General features: G+C 49.1%; 1 protein-coding gene across 1 annotated transcript in view; it reads left to right on the top strand.

The window, feature by feature from the left end:
* The window catches only part of MYO18B (myosin XVIIIB), a 255,291-nt gene that overhangs the window by 160,469 nt on the left and 74,129 nt on the right, over window positions 1-20,693 (top strand). Inside the window, exons 35-39 of the mRNA XM_032310793.1 lie at window positions 10,157-10,270; window positions 11,526-11,642; window positions 14,032-14,115; window positions 15,110-15,247; window positions 17,860-18,045. Coding sequence (XP_032166684.1) covers window positions 10,157-10,270; window positions 11,526-11,642; window positions 14,032-14,115; window positions 15,110-15,247; window positions 17,860-18,045 — 639 coding nt within the window. The remainder of the gene's footprint in view (window positions 1-10,156; window positions 10,271-11,525; window positions 11,643-14,031; window positions 14,116-15,109; window positions 15,248-17,859; window positions 18,046-20,693) is intronic.

Genomic DNA, 20,693 nt, shown 5'->3' with positions numbered 1-20,693 from the left:
GAGGAGGTGATGAACCAGATACCAGCTTGACTGACTTCTCCCGATTATCTGCTCCTATTGCTCCTCGAATGAATCCTTACTGTCCATGCATTCTGGCCTGGGTCTTGCTTCCCCTCCGCCACCCATGTGATGAAGTCTGGCTGGCTCGCCAAAAATGATGAAGTCCCAGAACCTAAGTCAGGTTTGGTGGGGTGCGGAGGTTCGGAGCCGACGACTAAAGAAAGAATTCTTAAGACGTCGTTGGTGCAAAAGGTGATTTATTAGAGCATGGGGACAGGGCCCGTGGGCAGGCGGAGATGCGGCTGCCCCGAGTTGTGAGGGTAGGCATGTTATATACCCCACGGTTGGGGGGAGGTGGTGAAGGAATGGGAGATTTCAACAGAGTTCTCACATGTTAGGGAGGGCCTACAAGGTGCCGGGGGGAGTCCTTGCCCTTATGGCTTGATCAATGTCGTCTTTACGTCAGGCATTAACATCAAGATAGTTGGGAGATTCTTGGTGGGGTGTTATGATTCTGCTATCATTTACATTCCCTTCTACCTCAGTCTCCTCCAGTTTATGGTGGGGAGGGAGACATTAGGGCTTCAGGAACCGAGAGTTATTTGCCTCTGGAAATTTGTGCTATTGATAGGGTAACCTCTCTGTTTAGGTCTCTAGGATATCTGTAGAGCAAGGGAGATTCCTGTTCTGCAGGATTGCGATCCCTGCAAGTTAACTATTTATCGTTTTATGGCAGTCAGGGGTGCCTGAGGAATGCTACACATATGGAGGGGAGCGGGTGAAGAGGGGGTGTAAGGCGCCAGCTTTTGCTTTGTCCTCAGCCAGCCTCCTGCTCCCTCATCACATGGATGGATACAAGACTACGTGATGTTATCGTAGGTAGTAGTTGGTTCGTCCTCCTTGTTTCTGAGACTGTATCATGGTTGAGACATTTTGCTGTCAATGGACACGTAGCTTGCGCCTAGATCTTGGTGATTACGAATACAGCTACTAAATGCCTGTTTCCCCCCATGTTATTTTATCTGGGAGGGAGGGGTGTGTGTGTGTGTCTCTGTAGGGTGTAGACCTAGAAGTGTAGTGTCTTTGGATCACGGTACACGTGTTTCATTAACTGTGCTGAGGTAGCCATGTGCTTCTACCAAGTGTCTGCAGGCACGTTTCCTCCATCCAGTGGAACATGTGCCCCACTGGCATCCCATGCCGGTCAGCCCCGGGGATTGTTCCTTATTCACATCTTAGCCATTTTGCAGGAGGAGGTGTCGGGAAGGTTCCATTTCCCCTCACCCTGATGGGTAAAGAGATAGATTGCCTTTTCAAAGTGGATAAGCTTTTTGGAGGGCTATTTATACCTGAGGAAGCCATGTGTTCCTCTTTTAAACTGTTGGCTATTTTTCTCAGTGATTTGTAGAATATCCTGGTATGTAAGCCCTTTGCTGGTTATGTATCTTGCAAATACTTTGTCCTGCTCTGGGGACAAACTTTGAGGTCCACTGCTGCCTTCTCTTAGCTCTGTCATTTTATGAACAGAGCTCTTAAGTGTGAGGGGGTCCACTTGGTCAGGCTCAATTAGCTTGGAATCCAAATTTAAAATCACTTGGTTAGGTAGAGAGTGTTCTGGTTAGCTGTATGTTCTGGCGGCAGGAAGTTCCTTCCTCCTCACTCCTCCACTAGGGGCTCAAGCCTGGACTTGGGATGCAGCCCCTGTAGGTTTGTTGAATGAGTGTGTGGTCACTCTCCCTAGCCGGGTCATTTCCTCCTGCAAGGGAGGGTCCTGCCTGCATGGCCCACCCCTTGTCCTTCCTGGGGAGCTGGCTGTCCGGACCAGCTCAGGAGGAGCTGGGGATAGCCAGGCAGAGGGTGGCTTCCCGAGGAGGTGTTCAGGGCTGGCTCAGGCAGCGTGGGCAGCAGGCAGCTCGGGCTATAGGCTGAGGCAGCCCTGCAGACTGGGACAGATTTGTGATGTGCTGAGCTGACCTCTTGCCCTGTCCCTCAGGGCATGTGCGTGGAGCCCCTACTACGTAGGGACCCAGAGGGGAGCAAGCCCCCAGGGGCCTCTGGGCTCCGACTATCTAGCGAGAAGACAGACCGGAGACACTCCGACAGTGCATTGTTTAGGGGAGCCGTGGGGTGCTGGAACAAAGGGGTGTTGCAAATATGATAAAAATGAGGGTATGATAGGATGGGGGCAGGGAGGGTGTTTTATGTGTTTTTTATCTTGCTTTTCCAAGTCTTATTTTTTTATTTTTCTTTCTCTCTTTGGAGAACATCGGCATACTCCAAATCTACTGTCATCACAGGTGAAGGCAGGAAGGAAATTCTTGAGGTCTGTTCCAGTCACATAATACCTGGGCAGTCCTGAGATCCTATTAAGAAAGACTCTTTTTTAAATTTCATTTTTATTGGGGTGCCTGAGTGGTAAAGCCTCTGCCTTCAGCTGGTGTCATGATCTTAGGGTCCTGGGATTGAGCCCCACATGTGGCTCTCCACTCAGCAGGGAGCCTGCTTCCTCCTCTATCTCTGCCTGCCTCTCTGTCTACTTGTGATCTCTCTCTCTGTCAAATAAATTAATTAAATTTTTTAAAATTAAATTTTTTAAAAATCAAATTTTTATTAAAAAATTTTCATTTTTTACCACTTCATCATATCAGGGAGATCATATGATAGTTGTCTTTCTCCGCTTGGGAGGGAGACAAACCATAAGTGACTCTTAATCTCACAAAACAGAGGGTTGCTGGGGGGAGGGGGGTTGGGAGAGGGGGTGGGGTTATGGACATTGGGGATGGTATGTGCTATGGTGAGTGCTGTGAAGTGTGTAAACCTGGCGATTCACAGACCTGTACCCCTGGGGATAAAAATATATTATATGTTTATAAAAAAAAATTAAAAAATTATTTTAAAAATTTTCATTTTTATTGAAGTGTGGTTGACACACAATATTAGTATATTGTGTTAGTATATACATTAGGTATTGTATGTTAGTTTCAGCTGTATAACCTAGCGATTTGACAATTATTTGCATCACGAAATGCTCACTACAGCAAATTTAGTTAACGTCTGTCACCGAGGAAGGACTCTTAAACCCACAAAGAAATAGACTGAAAACGAGTAAAAGGAGGTCTGTTTAACTCAGCAGGTGGGAAGCCCTTGCCACAGGGCTTATAAGAAAAAGCTGTAGCTTTAAAATTCAGTTCAGGTCCTGGCCCCATTCACCACTTAGAAGCTGTGTGATCTTGACAAGTTCACTAACCTCTCTGAGCCTCAATTTCTTCTTTAATAAAACGGTGATGAAAGTACCTGCTTCACAGAATTGTTACTTGTTGCAATTAACATATTCGCGGTAAGCATCCAGAAAGCGGTTACTATTATCCCGCTACTGATAATGATTATTTTTACTCGGAAGAAGATGGAAACAGTAAATACTCAGAAAACATTCTGATGTATCAATAAATAACGATCCTCTAGCACAATGTAAGGAAAATGATGGAATGTTTAATAGATGCTCAAATGGTTTGATCAAGGACACAGAGAGTAACTGCCAGATGGTCTTGGAAATTTCCCCCTGGGGCCACCGTCATCAGGCTCCTGAGCCAGATAGACCATTGGTGGACCTGGCCTGACATTTTTAATATGTTTGCACTTACTGAATTTGTTCAATATCAGGGCCTTCTATAGTTTGAGATGCTGGTAATTCCCTTCAGGGAAGGCCTTCCTACTGAAGGTTAGTTCTTGCTTGGCCTGCCAATGACACCATTTCTTAGAAGGCTTCCCCGTGGCATTTGTGATACGGGATCCTTAAATCCCTCACGTTGTTCAACCAGACCCTGAGATTGGGGTTCTAATCGCTCAGCTGTAATACCAGCATTTTCCCTCTCCCTGCCTCCTTCCGTATGTCTAGCCCACTCATCGAGTAGCTTAATAAGTCCAAAGCAAACATTTTCACCAGGTATTTAAAGCAGGCAGATGGCTTTGCATAGGAAAGTAATGCTATTCACTGGGTTGTAGTTGATGTCTATGTGATGGGAATCTCAATTGCCCTCCGGGGGAATGAAAGGAGGGGGATGTTGTGAGAGAATGCGGAGAGATGAACTCAGCAGGAGGGAAAGACTTGTGTGCAGAGTGGGCAATGTGGGGGCCCAAGAAGAGCACAGGCTCAGAGTTCCATTGACTTGCATCTGACCCTGGGCACGACCCTTCCCCTGCCCCGGGTTACAGTTTCCTCTTTTGTAACACGAAGTGGGCTGATCCCTGCCATGCAGGGCTTCTGTGGGCCACAGTGATAATGAGCAACGAGTGGGCCCACACAGTGCCTCATTGAGTCAGTGTGGGAGAATTCTCATTCCCTCCTCTTTTCCCCATTGAACAATCAGGAAGGGGCAATATTTATCCTCCTGTGGGGAGGGATCCATACATAGAATAGATAAAGAATGAAGGATTGTGATTCTACCACAGGGTTTTATATGGCACTATGTTGATCCAACATCCTTGGCAGGATAGGATCAATGAACACTGTCACCTGTGGTTTAAAGTGTTTGGTACATGTACTCTCTCCTCTAACTTGTTTACTCATTCTGCATCTGTCTCCCGGCCATACAGCTCTAATTTGCTCAAGCAGGGAAAAGGGAAGTTATTGGCCAAAATATCTGAAAAGTTCTGAGGCAAAAGCTGCCTTCAGGCTTGGCTGGATCTAGGTGCCCCAACCATGTCATTGCAAATGTTTCTTGCCTTAGCACCTTTGATGTCACCTTCTATTCTAGGCAATATTTTCATTCTTGCTAGGAAGAGGGCCATCAAACAGACACTCCAGGCTCACATCCTGCGTCACAGAGAATGAACTTTGTTTCTGTAGTCCCAGCAAAACCCCTGATATCAGCCATGCTACTGTCCCACAGCGAAGCCCTCTGGCTGACAGGAAGTAGTGCTCTGATCAGCTAGGTGGAGTCACATGCTGTTTTTGAAACTTCATAGTTGTGTGTTGAGGTGGGGGCAGGTGGTTAACTATATCAGAAGCACATGGACATTTGGTGGGTGGAGGTGGTTAACTCCATCAGAAGCACATGGACATTTGGGGGGTGGAGATATATATTATATATGTGTGTGTGTGTGTGTGTGTGTGTGTATGTATATATATATAAAAATATATGTATGTCTATATATATGTGAGTGTATATATATAGACACACATATTTATATATATATATACATATATATATACACACACACATACACATACACACACACATATGTATATATATATATATTTCCCCCCCCCCAGGGAGGATTGGGTGACACTATCAAAAGAAGGGAGAACAGACACTATGCAGACACATCACAGAATTTCCCCTATAAAGCATCTGTCCAGGGCACTACTGTTCTAGAAGGAATGCAGCATAATGACTCTGAGTGGGATTCATATCCCAGTCTGTGGCTTAGAACCTGTGAAACCCTCAGTAAGTCATTTGACCTGTCTGTTACCACCATGCCAGGTCTGGAAATAGATGGAAATCACCAGAGACTTTATCCCCCTAACGCTCTCCACCCTGTGTCTTGGAGGTCTGACAAGACACCCGGGAGGGGTCATCCCTGGGGAGGATGGTAACTTGGAACCAAAAGGTGTGAAGTGTCCTCTGTCCCCCCCAGGATCCTCATTGTCACACTGGCTATGAGGACTGGGGAGCACAACCCAATAACCTTTCCTGAGGGGAGTCTGGCTGCCCTGTTCCTTCTGCTCTCTGGCTGCCCCACCTGGAGAGCCCCCAAGAAAGGAAGGCATTTGTGGAGAGGCGGTGGGCCAGGTCACTCCCCTAAAGGGTCTGATCTCAGCCCCAGCATGACTTGCCACCCGACTTCATAAAAATGTCACTCAAACAGCCCCCATATGGAAATAACATGCAGTGAGTTATTCTTACAGCGGGCCATCCATAATGGAAAATCAGCCCGAGATGGCCCTGTATTTCTTCCCACTCCCTAAAGTGTCATAAATTGAGATTTTTAAATCTCAGCATTCAGATGGCTTGCCAGCAGTGGCCCAGAGCCTGCCCAGTAGAAATCTGGGGCTGCTGGGTGTGGTGGGGGGTGGTGATGGGGATTCATGTCTTGCCTTTCCAGATCCTCCTGGCTTGTGCCCCTTTGGGGTTGGCACCCTCCCCCGCCCCCCACCCCGTCTGCCAGGAAGCCTGAATCTGCTCCTTGAGATGGTGGGAGCCCAGGCCCTGCCTCATCCCAGCAATGGGAGCTCGATGGCTCCATTTCCTTTCATTCTCCTGGCCTCTGTCATGGGGTTAAAACGCCAATGTGTAAGGCTTTTAAGGGTAGGAAAGGGACAGACAACAGAGACAACTGCAATTACTCTCCTCGGGTTTTCTCAGTGCCTGGCACAGTGCCGAGCACGCCCCTGAGTCCACTCACTCACTATGCAGGATCACATAGACCCTATGGTGGGACTCTCCCCATTTTATAGGCGAGAACACTGAGGTGTGAGGTTACGAGACCCGCTGAGAGAGGCCGATCCTCCAGGTCTGGCTCCATGCCCAGGCTCTGACCCCCACATCGGGTGGGACCTGGCACTCAGCCAGCATCAGTAAGTGTTGGTTTCCTTCCTCCTCCCTCGGGGGTGAACTTGTTTATCTGGGATGGTGCCCGTTTCCTTGGCGCCACTGCACTGATTCCTTGATTCAGCCTCCTGAGTCCTATCTCTTGTCTCCGACTGCTCTGCCTCACATTCTGCAGTCCCCAGCCCGGTCCTGGACCTCACGACCCTGCCTGGGTGGCTGCCGTGGTGTCACCAAGCCACTGAGCCAACAGTTTGCTCTGCAAAGGAGCTTTCCCTTTATTATAATCTGGCCTTCCCTTGTGGCCCAGACCTTCCAGAGAGGGGCTTTTCAGGAGGCACAGGGGAGCCCAGCAGGAAAGAGCGTGGACTCTGGGGTTGGACCAGCCGGGCCTCTCCGCTGATCTGCTGCGTGACTGTGGGCAAGTCCTTTCCCCTCTGCGAGCCCCGGTGTCCTCCTATACCAGGTGGTTCCTAAAGGTTGTGCCCTGCTCCCAAGAGGTCTTGTGGAGCTTTTACAAAGCAAGATGGAGAGAGCACAGTGTCCTGGAAATGGCCCCCGACAACAGTAGCAGGTACAACTGTTAATGCCAAGACCCATCATGGCCAAGAGAATCCTATCCCTAACCCAGAGGAGCTAAGAAGAACACTAACAGCCATGTCCATCTCCGCTCGGGGATGAATCGTCCTCACTCTGCATACTTCAGGGAGATGGGGGAAAGGAAGGATTATTTCTTAATCATTGATCATCTACCACGTGGAAAATGGAGATACAAATGGAGCCTGCTCGCTCCAGGGAGGCTCTGAGGACCAGGGTATCACGCTGCCAAAACCCTTAGCTCAAGGAGGGGCTCAGCAGATGGAAAGTGCTGTCTTCGTATTTGGCGCTTCACTATTCGGTTACTGACAGTGGCCCTCACTTGCCTCTTGGCCCTGAGCCTGGCAGTTTGGCCTGGGAGTGAGACCCAGTGAGATGTCTTCTTTCCACTCTTAGTTACCTGACCTCATCTCCCATGATGCTCACCTGCTCCTGCCCACCCAGACCTTTCCTTCTTGGCACACCCCACGGTGTGTCCTTACTTGCTGCCCCATTTCCAGTCTTGCCTACTAAAACCTATCCTCCCCGCAGCAGCCAAGGTAGATTGTGCTAACTGCTTCCTCCTCCATCAGTGGTTTCCCTGCAGACTGAAAATGAACCTGCACTTCACTCACTAGCCTCACTAATGTGCCAACTCCCCACCCCCACTCAATCCATTCCTTCAGCATCCTGCCCCCTCCCCATCTCTGTACAGCTGTCCAGTCACACTGGCCACCTTTCTGTCTTTCAGCACCAATTTCACTTCTGTTCTTGTTCCTGCCTCAGGGCCTTTGCACCAGCTGCTGCCTCCACTCAGGGCACTGTTTCTTCCTCCTCATTCTCTACACGGCTGTCTCTTTGCGTCTTTCAGGTCTTAGCTTAGTGAGGCCTCTGGCTGCAGGGAGCCCTCCTTGCCACCTCCCTGCCTTGCCAGAGGCCCTGGAGTCACCTGCAGGATTATGAGACTATACCTGACTTCTGATTCACCCTGTCCGTGGTGCTCCCCTTGCTCAGCATCACTCTCTGTGTGTCCCAGCCCCCACACCAAGGGGAATGGGCCTCAAGGAACTGAGCCCGCTGTGGGAATACATTGTTCTTGGGGACTTGGAAAACTGGGTGGGGAGGAGGGTTTGTGGACCTTGGCTGCCAGCAGTGAGGTGGAGCTGGCACTAGAGGTTCGTGTGAGAAAGCTGTGTGTAAAATGGGGATATCAGCAGTATGAACCTCACAGCTCAAAGATGAAGATTACAAGCCAAAAAGAAAGCGGAACCTTTTCGGAGGTGCTTGGCAGGAGATATTCAAATTGATGGTGACCTCCATTCTCCCCGCCTTCCATTGTCATTGTTGTTATTCTAACATAGGGGCTGAGCTCCTAAAATGCTGTGGAAGACATTCTCTGCCCAGTTTGGAAGGAGATGAAAATGACCCCAAAGGGGTTTTACCCATAGAGCAGCCCCCCCAACCTTGGTCAGTTGTGATCTCCACAATGGCTCAATTGTTTTCCTTTTATAGATCAATGGGGCCCTCCCACTTGCTTGGTGGCCTCAGGGACCAGAGACTGTATGCACGTCATGTCATTTCACGGGGACTCTAGCTTGCCTTTTTTTTTTCCCCCTATCTGGGAGCCCCAACCTTACTATTATTAATTTTGGTGGGGCAGTGGCCTGGCTGTGAGAATCAGCTGGTCTGGACAATACAAGCGACTGTCTTCACTCCTTGCAGCTAGCTGTGTGACTTCAGGCAAGGCACTGTCCCTCTCTGAACCCTGAGCATTCTCCTTGGTCGATTTCTGAGGCTGTGTTCTGCTCAGGGATTCTAGGGTTTGGAAATCCAGGGGAAACTGCCAACTGTAGCATGGACTTAGGGATTGTGACCGAATGTGTTTTTTTCCAGTGGGGCATGACCATCTTCTGGGGCTGTGTAGGTACTTGGACCTGTTAGATGGCCCCTCTCTGCTAAGACAGGAGGCTGGCTGGGTGCAGGCAAGTGAATGGATGAGAAAGGAAAGAGTGGGAAAGAAAAACTTTGTTTAGGTCAGTGGCTCTTAATCTTTGAGAAAATGCTCCCATGGCAAAAAGTTCACATACCATTTAAAGGGGGTTTGCAATGCTGAAACCTGGTTAAGAGATGTCTACTTGGGGGCACCTGGATAGCTCAGTCTGACTTTGGCTCAGGTCATGATCTCAGGATCCTAGGAGGGAGCCTAGTGTCAGGGTTCCCTGCTTCTCGCTTAGATGGGAATCTGCTTGTCCCTCTCATATTTCCTTTTTTTTTTTTTAAGATTTTATTTATTTGACAGAGAGAGATCACAAGTGGGCAGAGAGGCAGAGAGAGAGAGAGAGAGAGGAGGAAGCAGTCTCCCTGCAGAGCAGAGAGCCCGATGTGGGACCTGATCCCAGGACCCCGAGATCATGACCCAAGCCGAAGGCAGAGGCTTAACCCACTGAGCCACCCAGGAGCCCTGCTTGTCCCTCTCCCTTTCCCTCTGTCCCTCCCCCAGCTTATACTCTCTCTCTCTCTTTCTCTTAAAAAAAATAAATAAACAAAGGAAGCATCTCCTTGTCAACTTCCTACTGACTTTCAAGGACCTCTTCCAGGAAGCCTTCCCTGACTTCATCTTGTATTCTTAGTGTCTCCATGTCTTCCTTCCTTTGCTGCTCAGTGAGGCTGTCCCTTTCTGACTCCCCTTCTCCCATGGTGGGCCAGGGCCCAGGCTGACTGTTCACGGCACACACTAAGTGAGTGTCAGCAAATATTCGCTGAGCGGGGCTGGGGCCTAGCTCCTGGCACCAAAGCGGACTAGCCTTATTTCATGGGACAGCGCCTGTTCAATTTTGAGCAGCTCAGAATCTGGCCGCCTCAGATGCAAACGCAGTCGCTTCCCCTCGTTGTGGGTTGATGAATAGTTGCAAAGACATGGGGACCATCTGTAAATTATTGTGCCACCGGAGAGGGCCCGAGCCAGAGGGGAAGGGCATTCAAGGAGGCGGCCTTCTGAGGCTCTTCTCTTCTCATTCTCCTGCCTGGCACAGCTGGAGCAGAGTGAAGCCAAGTGTGAGGATGCTTTGAAGACGCAGAAGGCACTGACCGTGGACCTGGAGAACATGCACAGCGAGCTGGAGAACATGACCCGGAGCAAGAACCTGGTACCTGTCCCTTCCTGGAACTGTGGAGCCCCGGGCCAGCACAGAGCTGTGGCGGCTAGCATGGGCCCACTCTGTGCTCGACACTGTAAGAGAGACAAAGGACACTTATTGGGGACTTCCTGAGAGCACAGATATCCTACTATGAGCTGAGCCTTATAAAGGTATCAGGGCATATATGAGGGCTGACTGTGTGTTCACCTCTGCAAAGGTAGACCTACTGTGTGCTCAGCATGGTGGGGATATATTCAGTAGGAACCTGTTTTCTCAGCACCCTACCTGAGAACAGAAATGTCTATAGTATTCCCACAGTGTGTTCACCACTGTAAGTGGTTCCCAGGCACCTGTTGTAGTCCTCCTGTGTGCTTACCACCATTACAAGGGACTTGGCCTTTATAATTGTACGGGTATATGTTCATTCTTATAAATGGAGATGAGCGTATCTCTCACAGGCCCACTTAGGCTCACTCCTATAACGGACCCAGCCATCTATTATGAACCTACTACGTGCTCACCCCTGAATGGGGGAAGTGAACACATATTATGAATCTACTATATTGGCAGAAATCAGGTGTGCCTTTCTAAGTCACCGATCTGTGCATACAAGGTGAGCTTAAATTTTTACTCCACATGTGAAATCCTAAAATTTAAGTGTAGCCACAGATTTATAGGCAAAAGTTTGTCTCAGGGTCCCCTTTGTTCCAGATTTTGTTAGCACCAGGTTAAGAGGAACTTGCCCACAAACATTCATATGCACACACGCACATAAATGAATGCACGCCCTCACCTCCAAAATCACCAGACACACAGATCAATGCCCTCTTAGGTAAAATATGCATCACTTCTACCCAACCACCCAAGACATATTTCCTGAGCACCTGCTGTAGGCAGGCCTGGTACAGCGGGGTGGGGAGAGGAATAGACCTGTGAACAGAACAGAGTCCTGGTCCTCAGAGAGAATCTGTACTCAGAGAGGTCTGTATTCACGTGCATGTCCCAGGCATGAAATGTGAGCCCATGTGGGCTTACACAGATGTCTAGCCATCACGGGCACATATGCATTCACACAACCACATGTGTGCCCCCCCCCCCACACATCATGCATGGACACACCCATGACCATCCTTTCTAGTACATGGTCACTCATCTGACACAGTCACAGGTGAGCCTCCCCACTTGGCTCTTCCTGAGGCCCGTGGTGTCCCCTTCCCAGCCACCCTTCTAGCTGTCCCCTCACCCTTGTCCTGCCTCCCTCCAGGTGGACGAGCAGCTGTACCGGCTGCAGTTTGAGAGAGCGGACCTGTTGAAGCGCATCGACGAGGACCAGGACGACCTGAACGACCTCATGCAGAAGCACAAGGACCTCATTGCTCAGGTGGCGATGGAGAGTGGAAGGAGGTTTAGTGGCCTTGGGCCGGGCGTGGGGGGCTGGGGGAAGATGTCAAGAAAGGGGATGTGATTGGGCCGCTCTCTGATCCTAGGGCCTGGGTGGGATAGATACTACAGTGATGGGGACAGTGAAATTTCATGTCCTAATGGAGGCGGGTGTCACCTTCAGATGGGTGTGCATTCCTGGAAGGCATCTCCACCAGGAAAATTTTTGATTTATGTATACATATATCTACACATCCATACACCCACATACCCTCCTAACTACCCATCAGAATATTCATCCATCCACCATTCCTCTGCTCGTCCGTCCCCCATTCACCTGTCCTCGTTTTAGCCACCCATCTACACATACCTCTACCCATCTACCCATACCTCTACCCATCTACCCATACCTCTACCCATTCACCCATACCTCTACCCATTCACCCATACCTCTACCCATTCACCCATACCTCTACCCATCCACCCATACCTCTACCCATTCACCCACCTACCCACCCAGCCATCCTTCCACCCGCTTAACCGTTCTTCCATCCGTCCTTTCATCTATTCATCTGCCTCTCCATAATCTACATCTATATCCATTCATTTGTTTAATAATGACTGGGCCCCCACCATGCATTTGCTACCATATGAAATGCCAAAGATACTGGATTGAGAAAATCACGTCCTGTCCCTGCATTCACATGAGGTGAATGGGCTGGGCAGACCTCCTCATATAATCACCCAGAACAGAGTGGGGGCACTTGCAAAAGGAACTTAGTGTCTGGAAAAGAAATGAGCACGTTTCTGTAAATCTTGACCTTGGTTGGAGGTCAGGGAGGGCTTCCCCAAGGAGGTGACTCTCAAATGGAGATCTGAATGAGGCACAGGAGTTAATTAGGTTGGGTGGAAGTGAGGGTTGCGGGAAGTATTCCAGGCAGATGGAACAGCACAGGCAAAGGGCCTAAGATGGCCCATTTGAGAGGCTGGAAGGAGGCCAGCGAGGGGAGCATGATCCAGGAGGAGCTCAGCGAGGCCGGCAGAGCAGGGCCAGACCGGGGGCTCAAAAGCTGAGATGAGTTTTATTTTATGTGTGATGGGAATTATCAGCAAATGTTTTAGTGACCAGAACAAGAGGGAGAGGGTTAGCTGGCTTGTACCGGGGAGTGGAGTAGATGTGGGTAGGTGGCCAGACCCAGGACACAGTCAGGAGGCATGGTGGTAGGATGGGGTGCAGCAGAGGCTTTGGGGTTAAACAGACCGATGAGTGATGGGGATCCCTGGCAGGTTTCTGATAACTGGGGGGTGGAGAGAGCAACTTCCTCCAAGAGTAAGGCGCATCTTCCCCACGTTATACCCCAGAGGGGATCCATGATACCTTACCTGCCAGACTTCAAATGCATCCTACCGAGATGGGAATCTGGGGGAATTTCTGCCAAAAAAGGAATAATGATAATAAAAACAACCAATTTGGGGCACCTGGGTGGCTCAGTGGGTTAAGCCTCTGCCTTTGGCTCAGGTCATGATCCCAGGGTCCTGGGATCGAGCCCTGAATCGGGCTCTCTGCTCAGCAGGGAGCCTGCTTCCCCTCTCTTTGTCTGCCTGCTGCTCTGCCTACTTGTGATCTCTCTTTCTCTGTCAAATAAATAAATAAAATCTTAAAAAAATAACCGATTATATCCTTGACACTACAACAATTATCACAGAAATAACCTATGCCCTCTTCTGCCTTTGTGACTCACACTTATTTTGGGTCAAAGGGAAATTTCTGCATTGGATCAATTACAGAAACAGTATACACATATGTGTGTCATAAATAATTTAAATAATAAAGACAGGTGGAAAATAGAAAGCGAGGGGCCCTCCTGCCCGTTGGAATTCCTCTCTTCAGAGATAATCATGCTTAACAGTTTGGTTCTTCTTTTTTTAAAGGACGTTTATAGTCTCCACTGCCTCATTTCATCTCTGAACAAAGCCCAGGTAGAGGAGCTAAGCAGAGACTCTCAGCCCATTTTACAGATGGGGATACTGAGGGACAGAAAGGCCAAGGCCAGTATCCAAGTCTAGAATCCCAGTCACCTGACACACTCGGGAGTCCCCTTCCCTTCTAATCTGGCCCTGCTGCCATGGCCAGCCCATTTCCATCTGGGCTCTCAAGAGTGTCTGATAGTGTGCTGGGCGGTTGACCAAAGCCATGGGCTTATATAACGGGAGTGACTCAGCAGACACTGAGATGGACGATGTGGGGAGGATGTAAGCAGTAACTCTTTGGAACAAGCTATTGTCACGGAGGCTCTGAGACATCTGGAGGGTGGAAGTGGGGAGAAGGGCTTGCCAGCGGTAGGTCCCCAGTGAAGCCTCAAGGTGACTTTTTTTTTTTGTCTCACTAGTCTGCTACTGACATTGGACAGATCCAAGAACTGCAGCTACAGCTGGAGGAAGCCAAGAAGGAGAAGCACAAACTTCAAGAACAAGTACGTGCTCAGAGCTGCCCTTGTGGTGGGGAGGAAAGGAAGGAGTCTTTCTGGGACCTCCCCGTTTGGATCCTGAAAACTGTCCCTCATCCATCCATCCATCCGTCTACTCACTCAACTTGAGCTGTGCACCAAATGAATTGAGTGGAAACACACACACACACACACACACACACACACACACACACACACACACAGACTCTTGCTCATGCCAGTTCAGCCTCCAGACATGCCCTATGCAGTGAAACTCATCAGCCATTCTGTGCAAGATTTTCCTCCTCTGAGAAATGTTCTCAAGGACAAAGGGATGGTCTGGGCGAGACAGGATCCTTCCTCATCCTTTGTGAAATCTTCCTTTGAAGCCATGGTTCTTCCAAACACCCCTGAGTTTCACTCATTAGCTAAAGGGTTGCTCTTATCCATGCAATTCTCGAAGCCCTTCTTGAACTGTTGTGTGCACCTGCTTAGGGTTTCTGCCGATGTGACAGGGCCTTGAGCAAATGTCCCTAGGTGTGAGTAACACCAACAGCACAAAAATAATGGCAACACGAGGCCTCTGCTGGGTGCTTATTATATACCAGCTACTAATGGCCATCAGTCCTCACACACACAAAAATGAAAGAAGGAGCTCAAGGAGGCGAACTGCCCAGGTACCTCCTGCTGGAAAGGGGCAGAGCCTGGCTTTGAACTCTGATGAATGTGCTTGGGTCCCAAGCCCACACTTGGTTGCATGCTGGGATCCCGAAGCTTGCTGATTGAAAGTTTTGTGTTAGATGCTGAAGACACACGGTAAACATCACCTCCAGCCTCAGCGACCCCAGGGCATGGGCTGCTGGGAGGGTACTGACAGTTTGTGCTTGTCCCTTGAACACATATCATCAGAGCCAAGAAGGAGGCGGTGTGTGAATGGGCCTGGGGTTAAGTCCTGTATGTGTCTTGATGCTGGGACTTGGGGCCAGCAGGTGGCCAATGGATGTCTCGGGTTCGCTCCCAGCTGCAGGTGGCTCAGATGCGCATTGAATACCTGGAGCAGTCCACCGTGGACCGAGCCATTGTCAAGAGGCAGGAGGCGGTTATCTGTGACCTGGAGAACAAGACGGAGTTCCAGAAAGTGCAGATTAAGAGATTTGAGGTATTGGCAGACATGCAGCTGTTACTCAGGGTGAAAGCAGTGGGGCTTTTGGAAATGCTCTGTCCATCCTCTGACCATCCTTTCATCTGCTCACGCCTTTCTCTGAATCCATATTCCTCTACCATCTCCCATCAGCGTTCCTTCCCCCCAACTCCCTCCTTTCTGCCTGCCTCAGACACATGGTCCCGTAAGTCCCTATCTGTCCAGCCTACCCACCTCCATCCACCTCTGTCTACCTCCATCCATCATCCCCCTTCTGTCTCTTCTTCCTTCCTTTCTCCACTATCTTCTCTTCCTCTGATCCTTCCCTTTCTTCAGACCTTCACCTTTCTGTCTGTCCACGTTTTTATCCACTGATCCTGTCCTGCCCATCTCCATCCACCCTCTCATACACTTATGCATGCAACACTCGCTTTGAGCAGAAATATATTTTGCTCTTAGTATGTACCAGGCTCTGGTTTAGGTGCATGGCGGGTGGAGGTACAAAAAAGCAGATTCCACTTTCCAGAAACATAGAGTGTTGTAGGAGATGTGGGTGAAATATGTGTATAAATACAGAGAGAGGGCTGGGAGGTTTAGGAGATGTTGGTCTTTTCAAGCTTGGGAATCAGGGAGGCTTCCAGGAGGAGGTGGCATTGCCTGCTGGACCATGAGAAGGGCAGGTAATACATAGACGGGCTGGGGCAAGGTTCAATGATTACATTTACCTTTAGCTCTGTGGGCCAGTGACAGGAGCCATGGCCCAGTGAACCTCACCATTGTCAAAGCTGTTTCTCATCTCTCTCTCCTCTGGAAGTTCATCGCAAACCCATGGGGCAGGTGGGATCTGTCCCACCAAATAAACTACAAGATGTGCCCAGTGAGGTCGAGTGACCTGTTCAAGATACAGCTAGGTAGTGTCAGAGACAGGACTAGATTGACAATAGACCCTCACTGTTCCCAGGCTATAATTTCTCTGCAGTCAGCTGGCTTAGCCACAGGATGATGGTGCATCTGGAAATGGGAGGCTGCATTCCTCACTTAGAAACCTTCTCCCAATCCCCTGCTGGGCATTTCATCTCTAAGAAGGATGGTTTATATGAAGAACAGAGAAAGATTCTTCTTTTCCTTGACCCTCAGTGCTTCTTAGAATTGCTCAGGGGATCCCTCAAGGCATAATTGTCTCTGCAGATCACCTCGGAACACTTTGATCTCCTACATTTTAAGTGTACATAATGTTGGGCTCTTTCAGATTTTTTTTAGCTTGATTCTAGCATAATCAAGTGATAGCAGAGAAGTAAATAAAATTACAATAAAAGAAAACTTTCAGTGGCAGATTCTATGTCCAAATTCACTTCCCCCCTCTGCCATCATGATCTGAATTTAGTAGAATCCCAGGTCCTTGAGATGAGGTACCTTGGGAACACCATTTGTGAACTGATCTTCTTCCTTTTAACCCCCCTGCTGCCCTTTGAAATTGTTGCTAAACTCCATTCGAAAGGCGAAGGGCAATTGAATAGTAAAGCTTTTCTTTTAGACCATTATTCAGGCTCTGATCTGGAGAGGGGCTCAGAGTCGTGAGCAAGGGCCTAAAATATTCATGCAGGCTCAGTTTTAGGTCAACACTCGAGTATTTGCCCATCAGAATCGATTGGCTCCGGGCTTGTTGGCCAACTAATGAATTCTGCAGAACAGTACTTGGGTTTGTTTTCTCTAGCAATGGTGATGCCCACAGCTCCTTTCTCTTTACTGTTTCATTGTGTCCTCTTGGCTTGTCCCCCTCCCACACACACCCAGAAAAGGGAAAATGCCTTAAAGCTAAGAGCTGAGGCACATTCATGGAAGATTATCTGATCAAACCTCCTTGTTTTACAAATAGGGAACCCAAAACCCACGCTGGGGAAGGGGTTTTGATTTCCCAATGTGGTGTGCGCCCCAACGCACAGCTTCATAAAATGATGAGGGTTGCTATAAATATTGATAATTCCCAACCCTTGTCTAGAATGCCTGGTGTGCCAGGCACTGAGCTGAGCCGTCTGCAGAACTTAACGTTTTCAATTCTGACAGCATCCCTGGGACATAAACCCTATTATCATTCCTGTCTCTCTGAAAGGTTAAATAACTTGCCCAAGGTCACACAGCCAGGAAGAGGTAGTGGTGAGGATTGAACCTAGAGCGTATTCAAAACCAGGGTGCTGGGGTGCCTGGGTGGCTCAGTAGGTTAAGCCTCTTCCTTCGGCTCAGGTCTTGATCTCAGGGTCCTGGGATCGAGCCCTGCATTGGGCTCTCTGCTCGGCGGGGAGCTTGCTTCCACCTCTCTCTCACTCTCTCTGCCTCTCCGCCTACTTGTGATCTCTCTCTCTGTCAAATAAATAAATAAAAATCTTTATAAAAACAAATAAACAACCAGGGTGCTTATCCATATGCAAGGCTGCCTCTCGGTATAGCAGTTATCACTGACTAGGTTTTTAAAGTAAATTCTTCTTTTCTGTAGCAGAAATCAAAATGATCATCCTGATGACTTTATACAAATGCAGAGAGACTGAGCACAGGATTTCTCTTCCCGGAGCCCCCTGTCCCCTGCCCCTGGCCTCTAATAACACGATGGGTGTGTGCTCTCCGCTCTGATCCAGGTCCTGGTGATCCGGCTTCGGGACAGCCTGATCAAGATGGGTGAGGAGCTCACGCAGGCGGCCAAGTCCGAGTCCCAGCAGCGGGAGAGCAGCCAGTATTATCAGCGGCGCCTGGAGGAGCTGAAGGCGGACATGGAAGAGCTGGTGCAACGCGAGGCGGAGGCCAGCCGCAGGTGCATGGAGCTGGTGAGTGCTGTCCCCAATGCTGGCTGTCATCTGATGGAGGATTTCAGGAGCAGGAGTGCCCTCCTGCCTTTTGAATGTGAGCTTCCACCTGGGCTGTTCCCCGGGGCCTTCAGAAAGCAGGGAGAAACCAGAAAGGGTTGGGCAAGGAAACGATGTTGCCATTGGCTGCGGACTTTGGGGGCGGGCCCAAAGTGGACCAATGGCATTCACTGTTGCTGGATGGCCGCCCAGCACGTGTGCATTTCAAATTCCAGACTTTCTTTTCCTGCCTCACACTTTCCACTCCAAAGGCAGGGCAGCCTCTTGGGAAGAGGAAGGAACCAAGGTTGATTAAATGTCTACCTTGCATGGAGTCTTACCATCCATATCATAAAATCCTCCTAACAACCCTGTAAATCAGAATATTGTCCCCATTTTACAGATGGGGAAACTGAGGCAAGGGCCCATCAACATACCAAACTGAGGCTCAGAGTGGTACTTTCACTTGCCGAGGCTACGCATTAGTAAGAATCTAAACCCAGGCCTGTCCAACCCTATAGTCTGTGCTTTTATTGGCTAAACCATGCTTTGCTCCTGGTGTGGTCCAAGTAGTACTTAAAAATCTCTTCCCATTAGGACAGAGAAAAAAGGAAGTATAATGATAAAAAAATAAAAATCAATAAAATGCAGAGTTTGGGATCTTACTAAATTTCACAGGGAAGAAATAGGAGGGGGAGATAAAAGTATGTTTCCTGTCCAGTGGGAGTCTCTCCCATCACACTCTGTGGAGACTTTCCTGCAGGCATCACAGGGCCTCTGAGGGAGCTGGCTGCTCTTTTTCCCCATGAGGTCCCATATCCTTAAGATTCCAGGTGCCTGCTTCTGGGACCTGGGAGACATCTGGCACTCCCTTTGCCCCCACCAGGGAGCCATCACTGAGATAACCCAGCACGTGCTGAGTCTTGGCCAGAAGGTCTCTAAATCACAGTCTTTATCTCCTTCCTACCTTGTCCACTCTGGTTTTGTGATGGGTCTCAGCAGCTTGTCTGCCTGTAGCAAGTGTATTTCTCGGGCCACTGCTTGCCACAGCCAGGGCCCCTCTCATCAGCTTTGCCCTTGACAAGCCATCAGCGTGGCTGTCATGCAGGGGGAGGTGAGGCTCTGCACAGAGACCCAGGTTCCCAGACAAAGTCCAAGAGCCATGACTGGCAGTTCCTCCACCTCCCACGGCCAGGAAGAGAGAAAGGCTCTTTCCTCCAGTTGACAGGATGACTTCCTCATTCACTGGCCCTGTTTCTCATGCAGCTGAAGTCCCCTCCCGCCCGCTCTGCCTGGGAGCAAGAGAACATCCCAGCCTGTCTCCTCTGATGTCTTCTTTAACTGGCCAGACACCCAGGCGGGCTGGCTGGATCAAAGTGTCTTTCTTCCTCTTTGCTTTGTTCTCCTTTTCTTCCTCTCTCTCCTCTCCTTCCTCCCCTTCTCTTTTTCCTTTCCCTATCCCTACTTCAGGGACATGTTAGGATCTTCAAAGGCCCTGAAATACTGAAAAGATTAGAGAGAAACCCCCATAGATGAATCAAAATAAAAACAGAACAACAGCAACAAAAAAACGCTATAAAACTCAAAGCTTGTGTGTATGCTGACAAGAGACCTGCATCATTCTCTGCTTTGATTGCAAGATGCTTCCTAAGTTTACCAAGACTGAAATCTTCCCTTTATTTTGGCCTATCTGTGGTTGGGCGGTGTATTTTCTAGGGCTGCCATAACAGAGCAGCAGAAACTGCGTGGCTTAAAGCAACAGAAATTTATTCTTTCATCAGATAAATTTGCCTGAAGGTCAAAAGTCTGAAACCAAAGTGTGGGCTGTACCATACTCCCACCAAAGGCTCCAGGGGAGAATTCTTCCCCCTCTTTCCAAATTCAGATGGCTCCAGGCATTCTTTGGCTTGTGGCCACATCTCTCCCATATCTCCCTTTGTCTTCATATGGTTGTTGTCTCTGTGTCTGTGTGTCTCAAATACCCTTCTGCCCTTTTCTTATAAGGAAGGGCACCTATAATTGAATTTAGGGTTCACCCTGACTCTAGGTGGATTTTATCTTGAGATCCTTACCTTAATGAGAACCATAAAGACACTTTTTCTATTTTCCCAAATAAAAGTCACATGGACAGATTCTAGGAGGATTTTTGGTTTTAGGGGGCCACGCTTCTACCCAGAAGGCATGTCCCTGCCCAGCTGGTGTTCTGCAGTGATCATGTTCCTCTTGTTTCTTCAGTGAATCTGTCGATTAGCAAGGCTCGGAGGGGATAATGTCAGGTTGGCCAACCCTTCCTAATGGTGAATATCCTACACTCATCAAACTATTTGCCCTCAAATACACCTCTTGCCTATGGGGTTGGGATATTTCCACTGGGAGAAGACAGGATGTCCTCTTTTCCTTGTATGATTTATTCACTAATTCATTCAACATGTGTCTGTTCAGCACCAACTAAGGGCATTGTTGGGAAGCAGCAAGGATTCTTAAAGCTCCCATTTTGCAGAAGCTTGCAGTATGGGCAAAAAAGCAGCTCAGTGGGAGTGCCCAGTTGTGGAAACCCACTCCCCATCAGTGTGGCATCCTACTTCTCCAGGTTTCTCTAGGTTCACATCCACGCCACCGATCTGCCCTCC

Source organism: Mustela erminea, chromosome 13 (assembly GCF_009829155.1).
Source record: "Mustela erminea isolate mMusErm1 chromosome 13, mMusErm1.Pri, whole genome shotgun sequence".
NCBI lineage: Eukaryota > Metazoa > Chordata > Mammalia > Carnivora > Mustelidae > Mustela > Mustela erminea.
The sequence above is the reverse complement of the archived record's forward strand: the minus strand, read 5'-3'. Positions and strand labels throughout refer to the sequence as shown.